This window comes from Orcinus orca, chromosome 8, assembly GCF_937001465.1.
Source record: "Orcinus orca chromosome 8, mOrcOrc1.1, whole genome shotgun sequence".
Classification (NCBI taxonomy): Eukaryota; Metazoa; Chordata; class Mammalia; order Artiodactyla; family Delphinidae; genus Orcinus; species Orcinus orca.
This window is the reverse complement of record NC_064566.1, coordinates 32,410,567-32,437,474: the sequence shown is the minus strand read 5'-3', so window position 1 is coordinate 32,437,474 and position 26,908 is coordinate 32,410,567. Positions and strand designations below refer to the sequence as shown.

The 26,908-nt window shown below is 36.1% G+C and overlaps 1 protein-coding gene and 1 long non-coding RNA gene across 3 annotated transcripts in view; one reads left to right on the top strand and one right to left on the bottom strand.

The window, feature by feature from the left end:
- The window catches only part of LOC125965190 (uncharacterized), a 259,474-nt gene that overhangs the window by 107,790 nt on the left and 124,776 nt on the right, over positions 1–26,908 (bottom strand). The window lies entirely within an intron of this gene.
- Positions 1–26,908, top strand: part of LUZP2 (leucine zipper protein 2) — a 450,167-nt gene that overhangs the window by 318,467 nt on the left and 104,792 nt on the right. For both annotated transcript variants that reach the window (XM_033409574.2, XM_033409579.2), the window contains exons 6-7: positions 8,329–8,391; positions 23,445–23,507. In XM_033409574.2, coding sequence (XP_033265465.1) covers positions 8,329–8,391; positions 23,445–23,507 — 126 coding nt within the window. The remainder of the gene's footprint in view (positions 1–8,328; positions 8,392–23,444; positions 23,508–26,908) is intronic.

Sequence of the window (26,908 nt, the reverse complement as noted above, 5' to 3'; positions counted from 1 at the left end):
AAATCAGACATAAAGAGAAATACTACTGAGAGCAGTGACTTCCACAACAAACTTTTATCTGTATGAGAAATTAGAGGGCTCAAGAGCTAGAATCTTATCTGTCATCTTCTAAAATAATAGTATATATAAAAATTGAGATGCCAGGGCTTCCCTGGTGGCGCAGTGGTTGAGAGTCCGCCTGCCGATGCAGGGGACACGGGTTCGTGCCCCGGTCCAGGAAGATTCCACATGCTGTGGAGCGGCTGGGTCTGTGAGCCACGGCCGCTGAGCCTGCGTGTCCGGAGCCTGTGCTCCGCAACAGGAGAGGCCACAGCAATGGGAGGCCCGCGTATTGCAAAAAAAAAAAAAAAAACTGAGATGCCAAAACTCTGAATCTTCTTGGAATGCTGTCATAATCATCAAAAAGAGTATTCTCTATTTTTGCAAGACAAACTGAATTTTATTGGAATAATAAGAGCTAATATTTATTGAGCACTTACCATGTGACAGTCATGTTATAAATGTTTTGTTTATATCGTCTCACTTAATACAACCACCCCATTTGTCATGATAGTTACCTCATTTTATGAGTGGAAAAACAGAGGCACCAGAGGTTACGAGATGCATCAAAAATCACAGAGCTTATGAAAAAGTGGGATTTAAATACAGTTGTTCTGTCCTAAGAGCCCAGCCACTGTGCCATATTATATCCATACTATTTGAAAAGGGATCTTGTAGGTATGGGATATTCTCTGTGCTGACTGGCACAGAGAATAATTACTATACTTGGTAAATTGGACTGTATTATAACTATATTGTAACTGACATCAGAAAAAATCATCATCTCACGTCCCTCATGTCCTCTCTCAGTAGTCCTGAAGCTGCAAGAAATCTGAGATATTCTTCATTATTTCACACATGTTGACACTGAGTGTCTAGGGGTTAAAGGACTTACACTAGATATTAGAGCTAGTTTTGTGCTAAGAATAAAACGCTCATGAATCACTCTTAAATTTTCTAATGAGTTAGAGCCAAGTTCAGTATCTCAACCTGTTCCTGAGATAACCTCAATGAGGAAATCTTTGAGCACTTGTAAAACTTTTGTTACACCTGCAACAAATTTAGAATTCACGTTGGCAAGGCCAACACTCATCTGGGGTATCTGCCATCACTTGGATAATTTCATGGCTGTAGGGTGGTTTTAAGTGTTTATAGGATGATCCTATCACTCATGTCTACTCAATTCTAAATCTTTCTGTAAAAATGTAAATCTTAATTAAAGTAGAAACGAGTCCACATATAGATTTTAAATCATAACATTATATGTAAACAAAGGAATGATTTTTAAAAAGTAGTGTAAATATTTGGTTTTCAACGAAGTATCTTTCTTGCTGCCTACATTATATTTTACTATAATTTAAAAGAGAATATCTAAGGGTTTTTTTTTTGACCAAAGGCCTAAAGCTCTGTATTTTTATTTTAATATATATAGGTGGCTGATTCCCTTTGGCCTTTTTCTCCATTATCGACTTGAAACTATTTTATAGACAATTTTATCTTTATCCATTTTGAAATTCTACTTTTTCCTTCTGTGTGGCTTAGAATAAGTAAAAAGACCTTATACAAATTTCTTATTTTCCCTAGTTCCTATGCAGCTGAGTGTTTCTCCCCTTTATTGATCTCTTCACCCCTTATTTTAAAACAGAAATAATCTTTAAATTTTAAGGAGTCATCAATCGTTAAAGTGGATTGTGACTTAACAACTTCTTGGGGTAGAGGGAACCATAAATACTAAATGAAAAGTGCATAATGTTGTAGATCACGTCCTGATTTTAGAAACATTAAAAAGAGAAAAAATTGTGCATCCCAAGAATTGATGAAATACGCATTCATTGTTTAGATTTCAGTCCAGTAACCCATCCATTTCCTGAGCTGTTCTCAGAAAGAGACTGTTAGGGAATTTATAAAATATTATAACATCTGCCAATATTTTAGAAGCAAAGTATTTAAGTCACATCTTACCCCTAAACTCTATTGCTTTTCTTTATATGGGTTATAAGTTTTCCAGTTGCAACCGTATTTGAAAGGACATGTCCATTTTTCAGGCATTTTAAAAACACATTTAAATTGAAACAAATGTGGCTCTGAAGCATTCATATATAGTGGTTTATGCACAGTTTTAGGAAGTTTTAAAATAGGAGATGCTTCCTGCAGTGAGACGCAGAAATCTCTGGTTTTATTTTGAATACGACTTGCGGGTGTTTTTACTTTTGGTTTATACCTGATTGCACTTTGGAGACATTAACACATGTTTTCAGCTGCCTGGCAGCAGTCATATATTTTATTTAAGTCCAGAAAATAATGTGACAAACACATTTACATTATTTATTATATTTGACAATCCTAAGTGTCCCCAGATTTTGACTTTTACCATGAAAATTCATTGAGACCTCATCAACCCACCTTGTAATTAAGTACACTGATTTACAACCTCTCATTCAACTGTCACAGTAACTATTCCTGTCTTATAATTATGGATACCTCCTCCTACTTGGTTCTTGCCTATTTTCTGAACCTTATTCCCCAAGTTTTCTCTTTATCCTACATGAAATCTTCACAATAAATTCATGCTTTGCTTGATTTAGCCATTATTGGTTTCTATTATTTGCAAGCAAAAATCCTGATTAATACCTAATTTCATTTGAAAGAACAATGTAAAATGGAAACTCCTAGTAATTTTGGAATTTTTACATTTACGTATTGCAAGATTATAGAGATTTATATCTCTTTCTGTTTTGGAACCCAGAATGTCTGTTGGGCTTGAGCTACCAAGTAAGCTATACTGAAAATGTGATGTTTTAAGTTCCCAGGCAAAAATCAAAGCTAGATTAGCAGATCTAACTATTAAAAATATTTTGTTACTATCAGATTTGAGTTTGAGTTTTATCATAGAGATAAGGGGAATATTAAATGGCATTTTAGGTAGATTCCCAAGAAGCTGGGTTCCTAAGAAGGCTGTAGGGACATTTGTTTTAAGCCACCCCAAATTTGTACAGAATCCAACTGGGAGACATTCCTTTAGTGGGTAGTAAGCAGAGCCTGCCTTTTATTTAGAGAAGCCAAAATAGGTGGATATATTCTCTGCCCACATCCTGATAAGCATGAGTATTAGATATAAGCTTGGATGTTTGTTTTTTTTGTTGGAGGGAGTGGCTACTCTGAATCTTAGGGCAGTGACAGAATTAACGATTATGTAGGGATAGGTGGAAAAAAAGATTTAAGTATGGTGTCAAGAGAACAGAGCAGCTGGTGCTAGAAGCATGTAGCTGAAAAATCCAGGCGTATACACACTAGCTTCAGGCAAGTGTAGAACAGGGGAGAAGGACCAAGAACATCAGTAGAATTCAGTATTTCTCTATACTCGTGTGTTCTTTTTCTATGTTATATTCAGTCTCAGGTGAGTTCTGACATAGTGATGACCCTCAGCACATTTTCCTCAATAATTCTTGAAAATGAGAGTTTTATATTTGAGTCTCACCAGCAACTTTTATGTTAACTTTACCAACTCTGGATCAAGCCTCTGATTGGCTGAGCTTGAGTTTCATCCTTTGCCTTGATAGAGTGGGTAAAGTTAGTGTCACACAAGCCACGTGGAATTAGCATGGAAAAATATTTTTCACAAGAAAAAGCAAGGTACAGTTATTAGAAGAAGGGATAGTAGAAGTATGACAGGCAAGAAAAACAGACATCTAAACGTTTTATAATTCTTTTAATCTACTTTTTCTTATGTCCCCTCAAGCGAGGCATAATCATTATTGGATCCTAGCATTTGGGGCATAATTACATGTGTACATTGTTATTTTAGACCTTGTAAAAGTACCATTAAGTTTGATAGGGATGAGATCCATTGTTTAGAAGGTAGATAAAATGATACAAGTCTGATTAAACTGTAAAGGCTATGTTCTTTTTTTTTTTTTTTGTGGTACGTGGGCCTTTCACTGCCGTGGCCTCTCCCGTTGCGGAGCACAGGCTCCGGATGCGCAGGCTCAGCGGCCATGGCTCACCGGCCCAGCTGCTCCGCGGCACGTGGGATCTTCCCGGACCCGGGCACGAACTCGCGTCCCCTGCATCGGCAGGCGGACTCCCAACAACTGCGCCACCAGGGAAGCCCAAGACTATGATCTTAATGCCTAAATGATAACAAGTCAATTCTTTCTGGGATTAAAGAAGAATATGATCACTAACGTTGAGTAGAAAGGTTAAATCAGTGAATTGTCTGAGAATCAGCATTCCCTCTCCAATGTTCTGTGCCATCCATGTTTCTGAAAAACATGCCAGCTAAGAACTATCTCAATAAGGTCCTTGATAAGTCTTCCTTGTATCCGACAATTGGCCCCATTATGGGTGATTATAGTTAATTATCCTCATTTCTGGATTTATTTCAAAATAGTGAAATAGTCTAATTCTTAAGCTCTGGAAATGACATTTATCTTAATGGAAACATATTGTTTACACAGTTGCCCAGAATTATCAACTGCCACAGCAGACTGTGGACACACAACATAATCACTGCTCATTTTTGTTGTGGCCACAGGATATCCATGCAGGACAATCTTCCTTGTGCTAATCCAGTTGCATTGTCCAAGTCTATCACACATATTTGAAGAGAAATATTCACTGCTTTATCTATCACTTCAGCATTGAACAGAATGAACAAAAGGAAAAGAAAGAAAGAAAAATAAAGAAAGGAAGGAATAAATAAGGAAAAAGAAAAAAGGGAATAAAAACTTTTAACTGAAGATGCAAATTTTAAGTAGTATAGATTACATACACCAATTCTGAGATATGTTATTAACTTTATTATCATTTCTAATAAATTTACTCATGTATGGATGGTTTGTGTTAACACATAAGGCCTCATATTAGATGTACTTCACTAATCTTGTCTCAATTTTATTTATTTATCTTAATTTTATTTTTTAGCTATTTTAACTTTCTATTTTGAGATAACTGCTCCCAGTTTTATTGAGAAATAATTGACATACATCACTGTATAATTTAAGGCATATATCATGATGGTTTGATTTACATATATTGTGAAATGATGACCATGGTAGGTTTAGCCCATCCATCTTCTCATATAGATACAGTAAAAAGCAAAGAAAGAAAGAAGGAAAAATATTTTCCTTGTGATCAGAGCTCTTAGGATTTTCTCTCTTAACAATTTTTCTATATATCATACATCAGTGTTAGCTATAGTTATCATGCTGGACATTACGTCCCTAGAACATATTTATCTTATAACTGGAAATTTGTACCTCTTGACCACCTTCCTCCAATTACCCCTCCTTGTACCCTTCACCTTGGTAATCATAAGTCTGTGAGTTTGTTTTTTTTAATTTAGTTTCTCTGACTTATCTTCCTTCAGATTTCATCCATGTTGTTACTAATGGTAGTATTTCCTCATTTTAATGGCTGTTTTACATACATATATATCACAGCGTCTCTGTTCATTCATCCATCAGTGGACACTTAGGTTGTTTCCATGTCTTGGCTACTGTAAATATTGCTGCTATGAACACGGGGTGGGGCGGGGGGGCTGTACAGATATCTTTTCAAGTTAATGTTTTCTTTTTCTTTGGTTATATTCCAAGAAGTGGAATTGCTGGATCTTATGGTAGTTCTATTTTTAATTTTTTGAGTATCCTCCATACTGTTTTCATAGTGGCTGTAGCAATTTACAATTCCACCAGAAGTGCACAAAGATTCCCTTTTCTCTGCATTCATGCCAGCATTTATCTCTTGTCTTTTTGATGATGGCCATTCTAACAGGCATGAAGTGATATTTTATCATTTCAATCTGCTTTTCCCTAATGACTAGTGATGTTGAGGATTTTTTCATGTACCTGTTGACCTTTTCTATATCTTCTTTGGAGAAATGTCTATTCAGGTCCTTTGTCCATTTTTTAATTAGGTTATTATTATTTTTTTTGCTATTGAGTTATATGAGTTCTTTACATGTTTTAGATATTAACCCCTTATCATCAAATATATGGTTTGCAACTTTTTTTTTCACCATTTCGTAGGTTTTCTTTTTACTTGTTGATGGTTTCTTTTGCTATGCAGAAGTTATTTAGTTTGATGCAGTCCCACTTGCTATTTTTTTGCTTGTGCTTTAACTATCAGATCCAAAAAGACATTACAAACATTGGAGTAGCAAATTAATACAGAATGTTCTCATGTACCTTTACCCCAAACCTCTAATGTAACATCATACAATGATACTACAATTATTAAGCCAGAAAATTAACATTAATACAATATTAGTAAACAAACTATAGACCTTATTTGAATTTCACCCATCTTTCCACTAAAAAACTATAGCCATAAAAATGATGAAAATCAAAGTGAATAACAGATCTCTAGAGATAGTAAAGATATATCCCTTATGTACAAAAACAATAAGAGAAATCAAAAAAGAAAAATAGACAATTTTAATGGAAAAAATATTAAGATTACACATGTCGAAAATATCATAAATAGACATGTACAGAAGGAAACTTAGGGTATTTTTTTTAACCTACAGACTGAGCAACACTGCAGAGTTAGAACATCAATATGTATCTCGTTATTATAGTTTATGAGCTTTTAAACACAGGAATACTGTACATTAAATACTCTTTAAAAACCTTAATCTTGTGTTTTGTTGTATAATGAGTACAAATATTTGCAAAAAAAACATTACTAAGTGAATCAAGATAACTCCTCATTTGTGTAAAACATTTCAAGGTATTAAAATTCTAAGTAAGTTTTTTACAATTTCAACTCTTAGCTAAGGAGGAAAAGTTAGACAAAGGATTCTTTCAAACCGAGGCAGCTGTACCCACTATCTGCATGACAGGAAAATAAAATAGGAAATGGTGTGCATAATCAGGTGAGAATTGTGTGTGAAGAAGTCTTTTTTTTTTTGTACATTTTATTTATTTATTTTTAATGTATCTTTATTGAAGTATAACTGCTTCACAATACTACACTAGCCTCTGCCACACAACAAAGTGAATCAGCCATATGCATACATACATCCCATAACCCCTCCCTCTTGAGCCTCCCTCCCACCCTCCCTATCCCACCCCTCTAAGTCGTTGCAAAGCACTGAGCTGATCTCCCTGTGCTATGCTGCTGCTTCCCATTAGCTATTTTACATTTGGTAGTGTATATATGTCGATGCTACTCTCACTTCGCCCCAGCTTCTCCCTCCCCTCTGTGTCCTCAAGTCCATTATCTATGTCTATGTCTTTACTCCTGTCCTGCCACTAGGTTCATCAGTAACAGTGCAGTAAGTCAGAAAGAGATCAACAAATACCGTATGCTAACGCATGTATACGGAACCTAAAAAAAAAAAAAAAAAAAAGGTACTGATGAAGAAGAAGTCTTAAATTTGATGTATTCATTCATTCAGTTATTCAGTCACGCTGCATAAATTTAATTCAATTTGCTTATGATGCTCATCAAATTGACTCTCTTTAGAGCCATTATATATGAGATGTACTTTCCATTACATTGTTTGCTCCTGTAGAGACAGTACAAAGTCTAAATCCTGTGGGTTTTACAAAGTTTTCTGCTCTCCTTTAGCCTGCCTGTCTAAAAGAAGAGTAGGTACTCAGTTATGGGACAAAGAAAAGCCTGAGTGTAATGAGGGATATATAATTGACTCACTGTAAGGGTTTAGATTCAGATGGCTAACACTTTGCTTCCATTTCTAAAGTAACAAGTAACATTCTTTCTATGAAAGTCCAGCAAATAGAGTACACTTTTGAGGCCTGGAAGAAGAAATAGTTTCTGAGCATCAAGAAGCACTTTGAGGTGCACAGGTGTCAGGAATATAAGTGGACTCTAAACCCATAACATTTAAAGGAAATTCAGACCCTAGAGTGTCTGTGACTATATTAGACTAGATTCCAAGGTGACCAGCATCCAGATGATGGTAGAAATAAATGTTTGCTGTTTAGAGGGGTGCTTTAAGAAACTAGTACCAACTACACATTTGAAACTAAAATTATTTTATAAGACAACATACATGAATATAATAAAACAGAGTTAAATGTAAGACCAAAGAAAGTTCCATATTTTCTAATAAATGTGTTAATGCTAATATGTCAGATTTTTTATTAAATAAAGGAAACATTCTTTTACATTACAGATTCAACTCAATTTATTGCAAATCCACTACATCTCATATCATGAAGGACTTATCTGTGAACAAGACATAGAGAAATACTGCTGACATATTTAAGGAAATTTTTAATATTTTATAACTTCTTAGCAATAAAACTATGTTTCTTTCTTCAGAATAAAAGCTTGAAACACAAACTCTTGTCAGGAAACAAGCTATGTGGAATACATGCAGAAGAGGTAAGTTTTCACTTCTTATAGTTTCAACTGAATAGAAACAATATTAGTGCCAATTTTTTTTGTTAAACCCAGACATCTGGTGATGGTTTTCCCCTAAAACATAAATGCAAACATTGGAATAAGAAAATAAAAACACATTTTAAACTTCTAGGTATTTTTGGATGTTTTGACAGTTCATCTCCAAAACGAAAAAGAAAAATTTTAAGCCAGTTAAGTGTCACTTTCCTAAATGATATTCTGGATTCCTTCCTTAACTGGATTATCAGGATTTCCTCACTAGGAAACACCTGGAAGGCCATGAAATTTTCACTTTTGGTATCTTCTATGTGATGTCTACACGGTTTTGCAGTGACAATCAAGTGTCAAAATGAGGATCTAGGACTGACCATAAAACTTAACAAATAGAGTCATTGGTTCTATTTGCTGGACAAGAATATCATCTCATACATTTCTTAGGGGGAAAAAAAGTCATTCTGTTTAGTCCAGGTTTAATTAAAATCAATTTTTTGTCCTCTTGATCTTCCAAATCAATCTGTACTTTATTTAATGTTGTAGAAATATAGCTCATAGTCAACAATTCTTAGTAATAGTAAAGACATAGTAGAAATAGTGCCATAGTAAGTGATTCTTTATACCTCAAGGAGAGGAGACAGCATTCAGTGTATTAGCTGGAGCCTCAAAGAAGCATACACAAAGAAAAGATTAGTCGTGCAAATTTTTTTTAGTGGAAAAGCCTGTGAATGATAAGGAACAGGCGTGTTAGCCTTCAAACCTCAATGAAGACCTGATGCCTGTGAAGGAAGGGGAAAGGAAAGAGGTTTAGTTAGAACAAGAACAGTGTCTTACACAAGTTTACCCCTTTTCCCATAGCAGACTAGAAGCAAGGTACAGTGCTGGTGAACTACTTCTACCATCTCCTAAATATGGAGCCGCCTCTCATTCAAAAAGCCTTTTCCTGGGCTTCCCTGGTGGCGCAGTGGTTGAGAGTCTGCCTGCCGACGCAGGGGACACGTGTTCGTGCCCCGGTCCGGGAAGATCCCTCATGCCGCGGAGCGGCTAGGCCCGTGAGCCATGGCCGCTGAGCCTGTGCGTCCGGAGCCTGTGCTCCGCAACGGGAGAGGCCACAACAGTGAGAGGCCCGCGTACCGAAAAAAAAAAAAAAAAAAAAAATCATTATTATGAGTGCTGGAGTTAGAGTCAACATGCAATATAATAATCCATTTATAATATCTTTACAATAATATTATACATGAAATGAATAGAACTTTTTAATACTTGGAAACTAAATGTTGATGCCCCATAAATGAATAATCAAACTGAATGGCATATAGATATGAGCCTGTGCAGTGTTGTTTTTTCATTGTATTTTTCAATTTGGATATAAATAAACTCTTTATATTGTTGATATTTGCTAGGTTTCTAGAAATATTGCGTATGTAGCATGCAGTTTCTGAATGTTACTTGTAAGAGCGTAAGCAAGTGGATATGAGTTTTGAAACCACCTGGACTGAAGCTGTATTCTGAGATGGTTGACATGTTCCCAGATCCCCACAGCACCCATGTACAGGAAAAAGAGGTGTCTCCTAGGAGAAGGTGTCTGTGGTGTTTATAAACAAACAGAAGAATGAAAAAACAAACAGCAACAACAACCTGGAGCTACCTATATTTTTTAGCCCCTTAATTCAAAAAGATTCATATTTCTCATCTCAATTTCTCAGAGGACATATTATTTCTGCATTCTTATTTATGAATCCCTAGACTTTTCATAGATCAGTAATGTATAACGTTAAAATAAATTAAAATATGTTCATTATAATTTATTCATTTGCTCTATTTCCTTATTTATTTCAACTTCTTGATTTAATAGGCCAATGTAGTTGGCTCCTGACAGGAATATCTGTGAAAAACTGTGTTTCTAATGTTTGAACCTCTCAGGGGTGTATCATTTACAACACTTACAAGAGTATACTCTAATTGATGATGGTTCCAGCATTAGATGATGATTTAGTAATTATAACACTATCATAACACAGTCCCCCACTTTGCAAAATCTACTACCTTGCATAGTTGGAAACATTTTGAATGTAATAAGAAACTGAATCACAGTTGCAGTTTATTCACTGGAAGACTCATAAACATTCCATGTAGTCTTGGAAAAGTACAATATTTTAAACATATGAGAGGGCTTTACATATCAAAGAGGAGTTTTGTACCAGTACTGTTTACTAGGATATAATAATCCCATGAGGATCCTGTAGTTATTAGGTACTATGGCCAGCTACTTTATTTATTTATTTATTTAACATCTTTATTGGAGTATAACTGCTTTACAATGGTGTGTTAGTTTTTGCTTTATAACAAAGTGAATCAGTTATACACATACATATGTCCCCATACTTCTTCCCTCTTGCATCTCCCTCCCTCCTACCCTCCCTATCCCACCCCTGTAGGTGTTCACAAAGCACCGAGCTGATCTCCCTGTGCTATGCGGCTGCTTCCCACTAGCTATCTATTTTACATTTGGTAGTGTATATATGTCCATGCCACTCTCTCACTCAGTCCCAGCTTACCCTTCCCCCTCCCCATGTCCTCAAGTCCATTCTCTATGTCTGTGTCTTTATTGCTGTCCTGCCCCTAGGTTCTTCATGACCTTTTGTTTTTGTTTTTTTTTTTTTTTTAGATTCTATATATATGTGTTAGCACACGGTATTTGTTTTTCTCTTTCTGACTTACTTCACTCTATATGACACACTCTAGGTGCATCCATCTCACTACAAATAACTCAATTTCGTTTCTTTTTATGGCTGAGTAATATTCCATCATATATATGTGCCACCTCTTCTTTATCTATTCATCTGCCAATGGACACATAGATTGCTTGCATGTCCTGGCTATTGTAAACAGAGCTACAATGAACATTTTGGTTTTCTCAGGGTATATGCCCAGTAGTGGAATTGCTGGGTCATATGGTAGTTCTATTTGTAGTTTTTTTTTTTTGTTTTTTTTTTTTAGTATTAAGGTTACTTATATTTAAAGGAAAGAAAGGTTCAATGGGATTAACATTTTGTTGAATAGGAATGCCAGACATTGCCTTCACCTTTCTAATTAACTTTTTTTGATACACTCGCTAACTTTAACTTTGTCAGGCTAACTTAAAGTATCTGGCATGATATACATATCTACACTCTGTGAACCATATCTCTTTTTTTTTTTTTAATTCATTTATTTTTAATGACTTATTAGAACAAATATCTATAGATATCATTATATATATGATATATAAATTAATTATACAATATATCATGTATTAATTATTAAAACATACTCTGGTAAATATTATATATTCAATATGAAACAGGAGGAAAGGGGGCAGGGCACAACCTTTAAAAGAATTACATAGCCCGAGGACACAACATAAACTGATTAGAACAAAATAGGTCCAAGATGGCGGACGAGTCTACTTCCACTAGACCTTGAGCCTCAGTATACACTCATTGTAACACATCAGCAAGCTAAGCGACACACCCACAGGTGCCACGACAGTTCCAAGGATGACCATAAAGGTCAAAAAGTGGGTGGTGGCTCAATTCCTAGAAATCCCCACCCCTTCCCCAAAATAGCTGGAATACTCCTCCCACTCATCAGCGTATGAAATTACTCACCCCTATAAAACTAACAACCCCATACCCTGGTGCTGCCCTCGCCTTCTTTTTTTTTTTTTTTTTTTTTTTTTTTTTTTTTATAGGTATACCTGGATTTAATTCTCACTTCTACCGCTTGGTAGCTGGATAGCCTTAGGCAAGTTTCATACCTCCCTGAAATTCACTTAATTCAGTCTGTAAAATGGCATAATAACTTATTATAGCATCCTTTTAGGAATTTTAAATCAGTTCTTGAAATAAAAGTACACAATATATAGACAAGTATGGATTCCTCAATAGATGTTTGACCTTTCATTTCTCCAGTATCCCACCCGCATCAAATAAAGAAAAATACTTTTTAAAATTTACAAATATTTCATTGTTGTAAAGTTAAAGCCATAAAAATAATCAAATGGCCTACTATCATACCGTTAGAAGAAAAAAAAAAGGTGTTCATGAGAGTTCCATATTAGAATACAAGTTTTCCTTAGGCACCTGTTTATGTATGCTATTCTGCTCTTTGCAATAAATAATTAAATTTAAAAGACTTAATTCCTCACTTTTAAGACCTTATTAGTTTACAAATTACATATTGACCTATGCTAAATTTTATACCGACCCATGCTAATGAATTCAGTACAGAAAACAAAAAACACTGCACTCAAGCAAATTACATATATATATATATATATATATATATATATATATATAAAACTTATATGAGAATTGCTACTCCAGCTTTCTTTTGGTTTCCATTTGCATGAAATACCTTTTTCCATCCCCTTACTTTCAGTCTGTATGTGTCTCTAGGTCTGAAGTGGGTCTCTTGTAGACAGCAAATATATGGGTCTTGTTTTTGTATCCATTCAGCCAATCTGTGTCTTTTGGTGGGAGCATTTAGTCCATTTACATTTAAGGTAATTATCGATATGTGTGTTCCCATTCCCATTTTCTTAATTGTTTGGGGTTTGTTATTGTAGGTCTTTTCCTTCTTTTGTGTTTCTTGCCTAGAGAAGTTCCTTTAGCAGTTGTTGTAGAGCTGGTTTGGTGGTGCTGAACTCTCTCAGCTTTTGCTTGTCTGTAAAGGTTTTAATTTCTCCATCAAATCTGAATGAGATCCTTGCTGGGTAGAGTAATCTTGGTTGCAGGTTTTTCTCCTTCAACACTTTCAATATGTCCTGCCACTCCCTTCTGGCTTGCAGAGTTTCTGCTGAAAGATCAGCTGTTAACCTTATGGGGATTCCCTTGTGTGTTATTTGTTCTTTTTCCCTTGCTGCTTTTAATATGTTTTCTTTGTATTTAATTTTTGACAGTTTGATTAATATGTGTCTTGGCGTATTTCTCCTTGGATTTATCCTGTATGGGACTCTCTGTGCTTCCTGGACTTGATTAACTATTTCCTTTCCCATATTAGGGAAGTTTTCAACTATAATCTCTTCAAATATTTTCTCAGTCCCTTTCTTTTTCTCTTCTTCTTCTGGAACCCCTATAATTCGAATGTTGGTGCGTTTAATGTTGTCCCAGAGGTCTCTGAGACTGTCCTCAGTTCTTTTCATTCTTTTTTCTTTATTCTGCTCTGCAGTAGTTATTTCCACTATTTTATCTTCCAGGTCACTTATCCGTTCTTCTGCCTCAGTTATTCTGCTATTGATCCCATCTAGAGTACTTTTAATGTCATTTATTGTGTTGTTCATCGTTGCCTGTTTCATCTTTAGTTCTTCTAGGTCCTTGTTAACTGATTCTTGCATTTTGTCCATTCTATTGTCCATTCTATCTCCAAGATTTCGGATCAACTTTACTATCATTATTCTGAATTCTTTTTCCGGTAGACTGCCTATTTCCTCTTCATTTGTTAGGTCTTATTTGTAGTTTTTTAAGGAACCTCCATACTGTTCTCCATAGTGGCTTTATCAATCTACATTCTCACCAACAGTGCAAGAGGGTTCCCTTTTATCCACACGCTCTCCAGCATTTATAGTTTCTAGATTTTTTTGATCATGGCCATTCTGACTGGTGTGAGGTGATATTGCATTGTAGCTTTGATTTGCATTTCTCTAATGATTAATGATCTTGAGCATTCTTTCATGTGTTTGTTGGCAGTCTGTATATCTTCTTTGGAGAAATGTGTTTAGGTCTTCTGCCCATTTTTGGCTTGGGTTTTTTCCTATTTTGATATTGAGCTGCCTGTGCCACTTGTAAATTTTGGAGATTAAACCTTTGTCAGTTGCTTCATTTGCAAATATTTTCTCCCATTCTGAGGGTTGTCTTTTCGTCTCGTTTATGGTTTCCTTTGCTGTGCAAAAGCTTTGAAGTTTCATTAGGTCCCATTTGTTTATTTTTGTTTTTATTTCCATTTCTATAGGAGGTGGGTCAAATAGGATCTTGCTGTGATTTATGTCATAGAGTGTTCTGCCTATGTTTTCCTCTAAGAGTTTGATAGTGTCTGGCCTTACATTTAGCTCTCTAATCCATTTTCAGTTTATTTTTGTGTATGGTGTTAGGGAGTGTTCTAATTTCATTCTTTCACATTTAGCTGTCCAGTTTTCCCAGGACCATTTATTGAAGAGGCAGTCTTTTCTCCACTGCATATTCTTGCCTCCTTTTTCAAAGATAAGATGACCATATGGGCCTGCATTTATCTGTGGGCTTTCTCTCCTGTTCCATTGATCTATCTTTCTGTTTTATGCCAGTACCATACTGTCTTGATTACTGTAGCTTTGTAGTAAACTCTGAAGTCAGGGAGCCTGATTCCTCCAGCTCCGTTTTTTGTTCTCAAGATTGCTTTGGCTATTATGGGTCTTTTGTGTTTCCATACAAATTTAAAAATTTTTTGTTCTAGTTCTATGAAAAATGCCAGTGGTAGTTTGATAGGGATTGCATTGAATCAGTAGATTGCCTTGGGTAGTATAGTCATTTTCACAATGTTGATTCTTCCAATCCAAGACATTGGTACGTCTCTCCATCTATTTGTATCATCTTTAATTTCTTTCATCAGTGTCTTATAATTTTCTGCATACAGGTCTTTTGTCTCCTTAGTAGGTTTATTCCTAGATATTTTATTCTTTTTGTTGCAATGGTAAATGTGAGTGTTTTCTTAATTTCACTTTCAGATTTTTCATCATTAGTGTATAGGAATGCCAGAGATTTCTGTGCATTAATTTTGTATCCTGCTACTTTACCAATTTCTTTGATTAGCTCTAGTAGTTTTCCGGTAGCATCTTTAGGATTCTCTATGTATAGTATCATGTCATCTGCAAACAGTGACAGCATTACTTCTTCTTTTCTGCTTTGGATTCCTTTTATTTCTTTTTCTTCTCTGACTGCTGTGGTATAAAATTCCAAAAGTATGTTGAATAATAGTGGTGAGAGTGGGCAACCTTGTCTTGTTCCTGATCTTACTGGAAATGGTTTCAGTTTTTCACCATTGAGTATGATGTTGGCTGTGGGTTTGTCATTTATTGCCTTTATTATGTTGAGGAAAGTTCCCTCTATGCCTACTTTCTGGAGGGTTTTTATCATAAATGGGTGTTGAATTCTGTTAAAGTTTTCTCTGCATCTATTGAGATGATCATATGGTTTTTCTACTTCAATTTTTTAATATGGTGTGTCACATTGATTGATTTGCATATATTGAAGAATCCTTGCATTCCTGGAATAAAACCCACTTGACCATGGTGTATGATCCTTTTAATCTGCTGTTGGATTCTGTTTGTTAGGATTTTGTTGAGGATTTTTGCATCTATGTTGATCAGTGATATTGGCCTGTAGTTTTCTTTCTTTGTGGCATCTTTGTCTGGTTTTGGTATCAGGGTGATGGTGGCCTCCTAGAATGAGTTTGGGAGTGTTCCACCATCTGCTATATTTTGGAAGAGTTTGAGAAGGATAGGTGCTTAGCTCTTCTCTAAATATTTGATAGAATTTGCCTGTGAAGCCATCTGGTCCTGGGCTTTTGTTTGTTGGAACATTTTTAATCACAGTTTCAATTTCAGTTCCTGTGATTTGTCTGTTCATATTTCCTATTACTTCCTTGTTCAGTCTTGGAAGGTTGTGCATTTGAAAGAATTTGTTCAATTCTTCCAGGTTGTCCTTTTTATTGGCATATAGTTGCTTGTAGTAATCTATCATGATCCTTTGTATTTCTGCAGTGTCAGTTGTTCCTTCTCCTTTTTCATTTCTAAATCCATTGATTTGAATTTTCTCCCTTTTTTTTTTTTTTTGATGAGTCTGGCTAATGGTTTATCAATTTTGTTTCTCTTCTCAAAGAACCAGCTTTTAGTTTTATTCATCTTTGCTATCGTTTCCTTCATTTCTTTTTCATTTATTTCTGATCTGATCTTTATGATTTCTTTCCTTCTGCTAACTTTGGGGTTTTCTTGTTCCTCTTTCTCTAATTCCTTTAGCTGTAAGGTTAGGGTGTTTATTTGAGATGTTTCTTGTTTCTGAAGGTAAGATTGTATTGCTATAAACTTCCCTCTTAGAACTGCTTTTGCTGCATCCCATAGGTTTTGGGTTGTCGTGTTTTCATTGTCATTGGTTTCTAGGTATCTTTTGATTGCATCTTTGATTTCTTCACTGATCTCTTGGTTATTTAGTAATGTATGGTTCAGCCTCCATGTGTTTATATTTTTTACAGATCTTTTCCTGTAATTGATATCTAGTCTCATAGCATTGTGGTCGGAAAAGATACTTGATACAATTTCAATTTTCTTAAATTTACCAAGGCTTGATTTGTGACCCAAGATATGATCTATCCTGGAGAATATTCCATGAGCAGTTGAGAAAAACGTGTATTCTGTTGTTTTTAGATGGAATGTCCTACAAATATCAATTAAGTCCATCTTGTTTAATGTATCATTTAAAGCTTGTGTTTCCTTATTTATTTTCATTTTGGATGATCTGTCCATTGGTGAAAGTGGGGTGTTAAAGTCCCCTACTGTGAATGTGTTACTGTCGATTTATGCTTTTATGGCTGTTAGTATTTGCCTTATGTATTGAGGTGCTCCTATGTTGGGTGCATAAATATTTACAATTGTTATATCTTCTTCCTGGGTTGATCTCTTGATCATTATGTAGTGTCCTTCTTTGTCTCTTGTAGTAGTCTTTATTTTAAAGTCTAGTTTGTCTGATATGAGAATTGCTACTCCAGCTTTCTTTTGATTTCCATTTGCATGGAATATCTTTTTCCATCCCCTCACTTTCAGTCTGTATGTGTCCTTAGGTCTGAAGTGGGTCTCTTGTAGACAGTATATATATGGGTCTTGTTTTTGTATCCATTCAGCCAGTCTATGTCTTTTATTTGGAGCATTTAATCCATTTACATTTAATGTAGTTATCGATATGTATGTTCCTATTCCCATTTTCTTAATTGTTCTGGGTTTGTTATTTTAGGTCTTTTCCTTCTCTTGTGTTTCCTGCCTAGAGAAGTTCCTTTAGCATTTGTTGTAAAGGTGGTTTGGTGGTGCTGAATTCTCTTAGTTTTTGCTTGTCTGTAAAGTTTTTAATTTCTCCATCAAGTCTGAATGAGATCTTTGTTGGTTAGAGTAATCTTGGTTGTAGATTTTTCTCCTTCATCCCTTTAAATATGTCCTGTCACTCCCTTCTGCCTTGCAGAGTTTCTGCTGAAAAATCAGCTGTTAACCTTATGGGGATTCCTTTGTGTGTTTTTTGTTTTTTCCTTGCTGTTTTTAATATTTTTTCTCTGTATTTAATTTTTGATAGTTTGATTAATATGTGTCTTGGTGTTTTTCTCCTTGTGTTTATCCTTAATGGGACTCCCTGTGCTTCCTAGATTGATTAGCTATTTCCTTTCCCATATTACAGAAGTTTTCCACTATAATCTTTTCAATATTTTCTCAGTCCCTTTCTCTTTCTCTTCTTCTGGGACCCCTATAATTTGAATGTTCATGTGTATAATGTTTTCCCAGGTGTCTCTGGGACTGTCCTCAATTATTTTCATTCTTTTATTCTTTATTCTGCTCTGTGATATTTTTTTCCACTATTTTATCTTCAAGGTCACTCATCCGTTCTTCTGCCTCAGTTATTCTGCTTTTAATCCCTTCTGGAGAATTTTAAATTTCATTTATTGTGTTGTTCATCATTGTTTGTTTGCTCTTTAGTTCGTCTATATCCTTGTTAAACGTTTCTTGTATTTTCTCAATTCTATTTCCAAGATTTTGGATCATCTTTACTATCATTATTCTGAATTCGTTTTCGGGTAGCCTGCCTATTTCCTCTTCATTTGTTGGGTCTCATGGGTTTTTGCCTTGCTCCTTCATCTGCTGTGTATTTCTCTGTCTTCTCATTTTGCTTAACTACTGTTTTGGGGGCTCCTTTTCGCAGGGTGCAGGTTCGTAGTTCCTGTTGTTTTTGGTGTCTGTCCCCAGTGGCTAAGGTTGGTTCAGTGGTTGTGTAGGCTTTCTGGTGGAGGAGACTAGTGCCTGTGTTCTGGTGGATGAGGCTGGATCTTGTCTTTCTGGTGGGCAGGTCCACGTCTGGTGGTGTGTTTTGGGGTGTCTGTGGCCTTATTATGATTTTAGGCAGCCTCTCTGCTAGTGGATGGGGTTGTATTCCTGTCTTGCTAGTTGTTTGGCATAGGGTGTCCAGCACCCTTAGCTTGCTTGTCATTGATTGGAGCTGGGTCTTGGCATCGAGATGGAGATCTCGAGGAAATTTTCACTGTTTGATATTACATGGAACTGGGAGGTCTCTTGTGGACCAGTGTCCTGAACTTAGCTCTCCCACCTCTGAGGAACAGCCCTTATGCCTGGCTGGAGCACCAAGAGCCTGTCATCCACATAGCTCAGAATAAAAGGGAGAAAAAAAAGAAAGAAAGAAAGAAGAAGATAAAATAAAATAAAAACTAATTATTAAAAAAAATGTTTTTTAAGTAATAAAAAAAAAGAATGAAATAAAGAAGAGAGCAACCAAACCAAAAAACTAATCCACCGATGATAACAAGTACTAAAATCTATACTAAAAAAGAAAGGGGCTTCCCTGGTGGCACAGTGGTTGAGAGTCCACCTGCTGATGCAGGGGACACAGGTTTGTGCCCCAGTCCAGGATGATCCCACATGCTGTGGAGTGGCTAGGCCCTTGAGCCATGGCGGCTGAGCCTGCCCGTACGGAGCCTGTGCTCCGCAAAAGCCTGTGTACCGCAAAAAAAAAAAAAAGAAAAACAAAAAAAACTACGAAAATAAAGCCAGACAGACAGAACCCTAGGAAAAATGGTAAAAGTGAAGTTATACAGACAAAATCAGAAACAGAAGCCTACACATACACACTCATAAAAAGAGAAAAAGGGAAAAAAAAAAAAATATATATATATATATATATATATATATAGTTGCTCCCAAAGTCCACCTCCTCAATTTGGGATAATTTGTTGTCTATTCAGGTATTCCACAATGCAGGTTACATCACGTTGATTGTGGAGATTTAATCTGCTGCTCCTGAGGCTGCTGGGAGAAATTTCCCTTTCTCTTCTTTGTTCACACAGCTCCCCGGGTTCAGCTTTGGATTTGGACCCCCCTCTGCATGTAGGTCACCTGAGGGCGTGTGTTCTTTGCTCAGACAGGACGGGGTTAAAAAGGAGCAGCTGATTCGGGGTCTCTGGCTCACTCAGGCCGGGGGGAGGAAGGGGTGCGGATGCGTGGCAAGCCTGCGGCGGCAGAGGCCGGCGTGACATTGCACCAGCCTGAGGCACGCCGTGCGTTCTCCCGGGACGTTGTCCCTGGATCACGTGACCCTGGCAGTGGCGGGCTGCACAGGCTCCCGGGAGGGGAGGTGTGGATAGTGACCTGTGCTCGCACACAGGCTTCTTGGTGGCGGCAGCAGCAGCCTTAGCGTCTCATGCCCATCTCTGGGGTCCGTGCTGTTAGCCGCAGCTCACGCCCGTCTCTGGAGCTCCTTTAAGCAGCGGTCTTAATCCCCTCTCCTCGCGCATCAGGAAACAAAGAGGGAAGAAAAAGTCTCTTGCCTCTTCGGCAGGTCCAGACCTTTTCTCGGGCACACTCCCGGCTAGCCGTGGCGCACTAACCCCTTCAGGCTGTGTTCATGCCGCCAACCCCAGTCCTCTCCCTGGGATCCGACTGAAGCCCGAGCCTCAGCTCCCAGCCCCCACACGTCCCTGTGGGTGAGCAGACAAGCCTCTCGGGCTGGTGAGAGCTGGTCAGCACTGATGCTCTGTGCGGGAATCTGTCTGCTTTGCCCTCCGCACCCCTGTTGCTGTGCTCTCCTCCGTGGCTCCGAAGCTTCCCCCCGCCCCGCCACCCGCAGTCTCCGCCCGCGAAGGGGCTTCCTAGTGTGTGGAAACCTTTCCTCCTTCACAGCTCCTGCTGTGCAGGGACACACTGGTGCAGGCCCCGTCCCTATTCTTTTGTCTGTGTTTTTTCATTTTTCTTTTGCCCTCCTCAGGTACGTGGGGAGTTTCTTGCCTTTTGGGAGGTCTGAGGTCTTCTGCCAGTGTTCAGTAGGTGTTTTATAGGATCAGTTCCATATGTAGATGTATTTCTGATGTATTTGTGGGGAAGAAGGTGATCTCCATGTCTTACTCTTCCGCCATCTTGAAGCTCCTCCTCTATTTTTTGTTTTTTAAATAGATTTTCTGTTTTTAGAGAAGCTTTAGGTTCACAGCAAAATTGAGCTGAAAGTTCGGAGAGCTCCCAGGTACTCCCTGCCTCCACACAGCCCCCCATTAGCAGCATCCTCCACCAGAGCAGTAAATCTGCTATAATCGATGAAACTGCATTGATACATCATCATCACCCAGAGTCCCTAGTTGAGTTTAGGTTTCATTCTTAGTTGTTTACATTCTATAGAGTTTGACAAACGTATAACATATAACCACCCTTACAGTATCGTATAGAATAGTTTCATTGACTTATTCTGTGTTTTAGGAAGCCTTCCAGGGGCTTCCCTGGTGGCGCAGTGGTTGAGAGTCCGCCTGCAAGTGCAGGGGACACGGGTTCGTGCCCCGGTCCGGGAAGGTCCCACATGCCGCAGAGCGGCTAGGCCGGTGAGCCATGGCTGCTGAGCCAAAAAAGAAGCCCTCCAGGTGATTCTTGTGCACATTAAAGTCTGGCAACCATTTTATTACAAGATACATGTTTTTAAAGCTAAGTTCAAAAAATAGCCAAGAAATTAATACTGTATTAAATCCTACATCTAAACTGAAGGTGTACTTGATTTATTCTACTCTCCTCTTTTGTTTTTTATTGAGGTATAGTTGATTTCCAATATTATATTAGTTTCAGGTGTGCAGCATAGGGATTCAATATTTTTATAGATTATACTTCATTTAAAATTATTACAAAATAATGGCTATATTTGCCTGTTCTGTATAATATATCCTTTTTGCTTATTTATTTTATGCATGGTATTTGGTAACTCTTAATCCCATACACCTGTCTTGCCCTTCCCTACCTCCTCCTCCCCATTGGTAACTGCTAGTTTGTTCTCTATATCTATGAGTCTGTTTCTGTTTGTTATTTAGATTTGTTTTGTTTTTTAGATTCCACATATGTGATAACATAGAGTATTTGTCTTTCTCTGTCTGACTTATTTCACTAAGCATAATACCCTCTAGGTCCATCCACCATATTGCAAATGGCAAAATTTAATTCTTTTTTATGGCCGAATAATGTTTCATTATATATATTTATACCACATTCTTTTTATCCATTCATCTGTTGATGGACACTTAAGTTGCTTCCATATCTTGGCTATTGAAGTAATGCTGCTATGAACATTGGAGTGCATATATCTTTTTAAATTAGTGTTTTTATTTTCTTCAAATATATACCCAACAGTGGGATTGCTGGGTCATATGGTAGTTCTATTTTTAGTTGTTTGAGTAAGCGCCACATTGTTTTCCGTAGTAGCTGCACCAACTTAAAATACCAGCAACAGTGTACTAGGGTTCTCTTTTCTCCACATCCTTGCCAACATTTGTTATTTGTAGACTTTTTGATGATGGCCATTCAGACAGGTGTGAGGTGATATCTCTTTCTGGTTTTGATTTGCATGTCCTTGATGATTAGCAGTGTTGAGCATCTTTTCACATGCCTGTTGGCCATCTGCATTTCCTCTTTGGAAAAGGGTCTATTCAATTCTTCTGCCCTTTATTTAAAAACTTTTTTTTGGAGTATAGTTGCTTTACAATGTTCTGTTATTTTCTGCTCTACAGCAAAGTGAATCAGTTATACACATACCCCTGCTTTTTTAGATTTCCTTCCCATTAGGTCACCACACAGCATTGAGTAGAGTTCCCTGTGCTATACAGTAGGTTCTCATTAGTCTTCTAACCATTTTTTAACAAGGTTGTTTTTTTTGTTGTTTGATGTTGAGTTGTATGAGCTATTTGTATATGTTGGATATTAACCCCTTATCAGTCATATCGTTCGCAAATATCTTCTTCCATTCAATAGGTTGTCTTATAGTTTTGTGGTTGGTTTCCTTTGCTGTGCAAAAGCTTTTAAGTTTAATTAGGTCTCATTTGTTTATTTCTGCTTTTGTTACCTTTGCTTTAGGAGATGGATCCAAAAAATTATTACAATGATTTATGTCCTGCCTATGTTTTGCTCTAGGAGTTTTATAGTATCCATTCTTATATTTATGTCTTTAATCCATCTTGAGTTTACTTTTGTATATGGTGCTAGAAAATGTTCAGTTTCATTTTTTACATGTAACTGTTATGGCCAGCAACTTTTAAAATTAAATTTTATTGAGATATAATTTACATAGAATTTTACTGAGATGTAATTTACATAGAATTCATCATATATACTTTAATGGGTTTGATCAGTATTCAGGATAGAGGATATTTTCATCACCTACAAAGTTCCCACTTGATATTTTATAATCTCTACCACCAACCCCCAGTCCACGTCAACTACCAACCTGATTTATGTCCCTAGTCTTTTGTCTTTTCTAGAATATCATATATATGGTATTATACAAAATATAGCTTTTTGTGACTGGATTCTTTCACATACTCTAATACATTTGAAATACATCTATATTGTTACGTTTCAGACTTAATTTATTTTAAGAAACGCCTAACCGTATTTTGGTATTTCATTTCATGGATGTACCATAATTTGTTTACTATTCATCAGTTAATGGACATGTGGGATATTTCCAGCTTTTGACTATTATGAATAAATATACTGTAAACATTTATGTATATATTATAATTTCTCTTAGGTAAATACCTAGAAAGAATTTCTGTATAATTTATATTTATAAGAAACTGCCAAACAGTTTCCCAAACTGACTAAACCATTTCCAAACTAGTTGAGCTCTTTTTACTTTGGCTGCAAAATTCATTCTTATGCAGTTTAAAAGAATTTTAATCTTCAAGTTTGAAAATATAAATGAAATTAAGTCATTAATCCTTTTTTTTTTTTTTTACAGTCAAAAAAAATCCAAGCCCAGCTGAAGGAGCTTCGTTATGGGAAGAAGGATTTATTATTTAAGGTAAGCATCTTCCTCCCTACCCCCTCCAACTGGCTAGCTCAATACCTAAACTATCTAAAATATCATTTAGCTTAAATTTAATTTCCAGATTTTCACAAGAATTAAATTGTATTTGACTGAATTGAAGGTTTGTTCATTTTATTGCATACTTAATTAGTGGAGATAAATACAGTTATGGTTTCCTAGGTGCATTCTTAATCAAAGGCAGGCTTCATTCCAAAGTGTTTAAAGTCCCTTTGTAAGCTTCAATTACTTTAATTCAACATTGAGGCATGTCTTTCAGAATATTTACATTAAGGAGAGCATATACTGAACAAGTTTCCACAGATGAGGTCCACTGGTGACTTACATTCTTGACTTCCAGAGATGCCTATATAAATCTTCTTATTATAGTCTTCATGTTTAATCATGGTTGATTGATTTTGGTTATTGATACTTTATAAGACTATCAATGCCTATGTATAGGTAGACATCTATCACAGACTATGGTTATGGTTGACTGACTAATGGCCTCCCAAATATATCCACTTGCTAATCCCCGGAACCCGTGAATGTTATATTTTATGGCAAAGGAGAATTTGAAGAGGTGATTCAGTTAAGGATCTTAAGATGGGAAGATTATCCCAAGTTATCTAGTATAATCGCACAAGTTTTTAATAGGAGTAAGACAGAACTGCCTAAGTAAAAAGAAGATTATGTAACCATGGAAGCTGGGGGCGGAAAGACAATGTAAAGGATTTTTCCCCTATAGCCTCCAGAAAAAACAGCCCTTTCAACACCTTGATTTTGCTCCATAAAATTCATTTCAAACTTCTGACTTTCAGAACAAAAAGAGAATAAATTGTGTTGTTGTTTAAGCCACTTAGTTCATGGTAGTTTGTTATAGTAGCAAGAAGAAACTAATAGAGATATTTCCTTTTATCTCCGTTGAGCAGAGGAGATAGAAGCAGGTGCCTTTAATTGTGCCATCTGCGTTCCCAAATGCAGTAGAGTGATAGAGTATTAGGCTCTTAGTAGTAGGAATAATAATTTGTTTAATAAATAAGTGCAAATTACTTTGTGCGTAATATCTATTTTTCAAAAATGTGTTCACTACAATGATCATCCCAATCTATGAATATCAGGTTTAAAGTACAGAAAATTCTTCGTGTTATCTAATGGTTGGAAAATCCTTTAATTTTTCTGATTAAAACAGTAAGAAATGACTTCTCTTATTTGACACATTTATTTTTGGCTTAGAATCATGGGAAGGTGTTCCTGTTATGTAAACCAATATCTATTAAATCCTTATTCCATGCAAGTCATGAATCTGGGCACATTTTGCCATTTAGTCTTTCATAAATATGCTTCCTGCCATTCCTTTAATCTCATCTATAACAAGATATTCTCCAGCACACCAAGAAAACTTTGAATTTATTCTCATTAATGCTTACTGACTCTCAGCACTGCTCATTGCATGTGATAAATAGATAAGATAAAAGTATAAAATCCAAGATATTTGCCTGTGTACCTTCAATCTTTCATACTGAGACTCTTAAGCTCAGGGTATCTTAACTTTTACATTCAGCTTGGCCTTAGCTTTTTGCAGTCATCAATAACAAATAATTGAAATTGGCAAAAAAAAAAAAAAAAAAAAACCTAGTGTGTGTGTGTGTGTGTTCATATTTGCAAAGAAATGTCTAGTTCTCTGATTTGGTTAACTTAATAAGATCAGGAATATAATAAGAGAATTCCAAGCTCCCTAGAGCTGATAACTTTTAGGTATTAGGCTGGGAGATTTATGTAAAGATAGAAGATCATATGAGGCTTTTTAAATTTTTTGAATTTCATTTCTCAAATTGAAGAGTTATAGAAAGAAAAGTTGGGAGAAAAGAATGAGATCCAATAATTTTCCATGATTTACTTCTTTGTAATATGACAGTTGTTAAATATAGATTAGTAATTTATCAACTTTCAGAAATTACCAAAATTAAGATTTGTTGCATATCTGTATTATTTGAAAAAATGAGACATTATTTGTAAGCCTTGTTATTTTAGACCACTTTGAGAAGAGCACTTTTATATGAAATCAAGTGAATTGTGTATGAATAGACCATGAAGTTGCACAAATTAGGATGTCTTCCCATATTCTCTCCCCAAAACACTGTTTAATTTTTATTAACTCCAATAACATGAGATCTAGAAGCATGGCAATTTTAGTAGTTAAATTAACTTATTCAGTAGCTAAACAATGTCAACCAGGACCCAGAGTTTTTTGTTTGTTTGTGTTTCAGACTTTTTCATATCATGATCCTCACATAACTGACTTGTTCTAAGCTTTGATTCCTCATTATAGAGTGATAGTGTCTAAAGAGCTATATACCTGTGTACAAAGTCAAAGAAAAGGGTACGGGGGGAGACGCTTGTCCTTGAGTGTCATAATTTTTGTAAAGGAGGAACATTTTTTGAGAAGTCTCCCCAAACTTGGGCATGACCCTATGCAAAAGTGAGACTTTAGTGTTTTCAGCTTCTACTGTGAAAGGTTGCTTCTTTTTAGAAGTAAAGAAATCTAATTGTTAATGGAGAGGCAACCAAAAATTTCTGCTATAATGTACTCATCCACTCATCTTGATGACAACTTACATTTATATCATCTCATTTGCTTAGTTTTATATCAACAGTGCACATTTTAGGTATTGTATAAACATATGTTAAATAAATGAATGAATACATACATACATACATATGTATGTACATGGATACATAAATAGATAGGTCAGGGCAGTAGAGAGTAGAAGCTAATGTCTGTGACCACAGGAATCCATCCATGAACCTATTAAAATGAGTCCACAAATATTTTTGGCAATAACTTGCTGAATCCTGAGATAAGTAGCAAAATATTTTATTTCCCTGAAAGTAGTTTCCTGAGAATCTATTCAGTTTTGAATAGATTTGATGGCTTTTAGTGAAGATAATCTTTGAAGGAGCAATGCCTGCCGCTAAAGCACGTGAATTTATCTTAAAAATAATGGCATGTGCTGACAATTGCAAGACATACTGATAAATTCAGTGTCCTTATTAATGTTTGAGAGCTGGCTTTTGATTAGGGAAGGCTGCAAGCAGCAGTAAACATTCTGTACTAAGGAAAGAATTGAGGCCCTGTGGATTGTTATTTGCCCAGGACTTGAGTTACTTTTTATCTTCCTTGATTCAATTTGGAGTTGATATTCTCTGAAATACCTACCCTCCATTTTGCTCCTCTATTTTACTTTTACATATACTTATTTTTTTTAATTTCAGAAGAATTATTTTTTCAGTATAGAACAATTTCAAAACATGTCTAAATGTATAAGGCCAAAAAAAAAAAAACACTTAAAATCCCATCACTTGGAGCACACTCAATGTTTTGAAATATTTTGTAT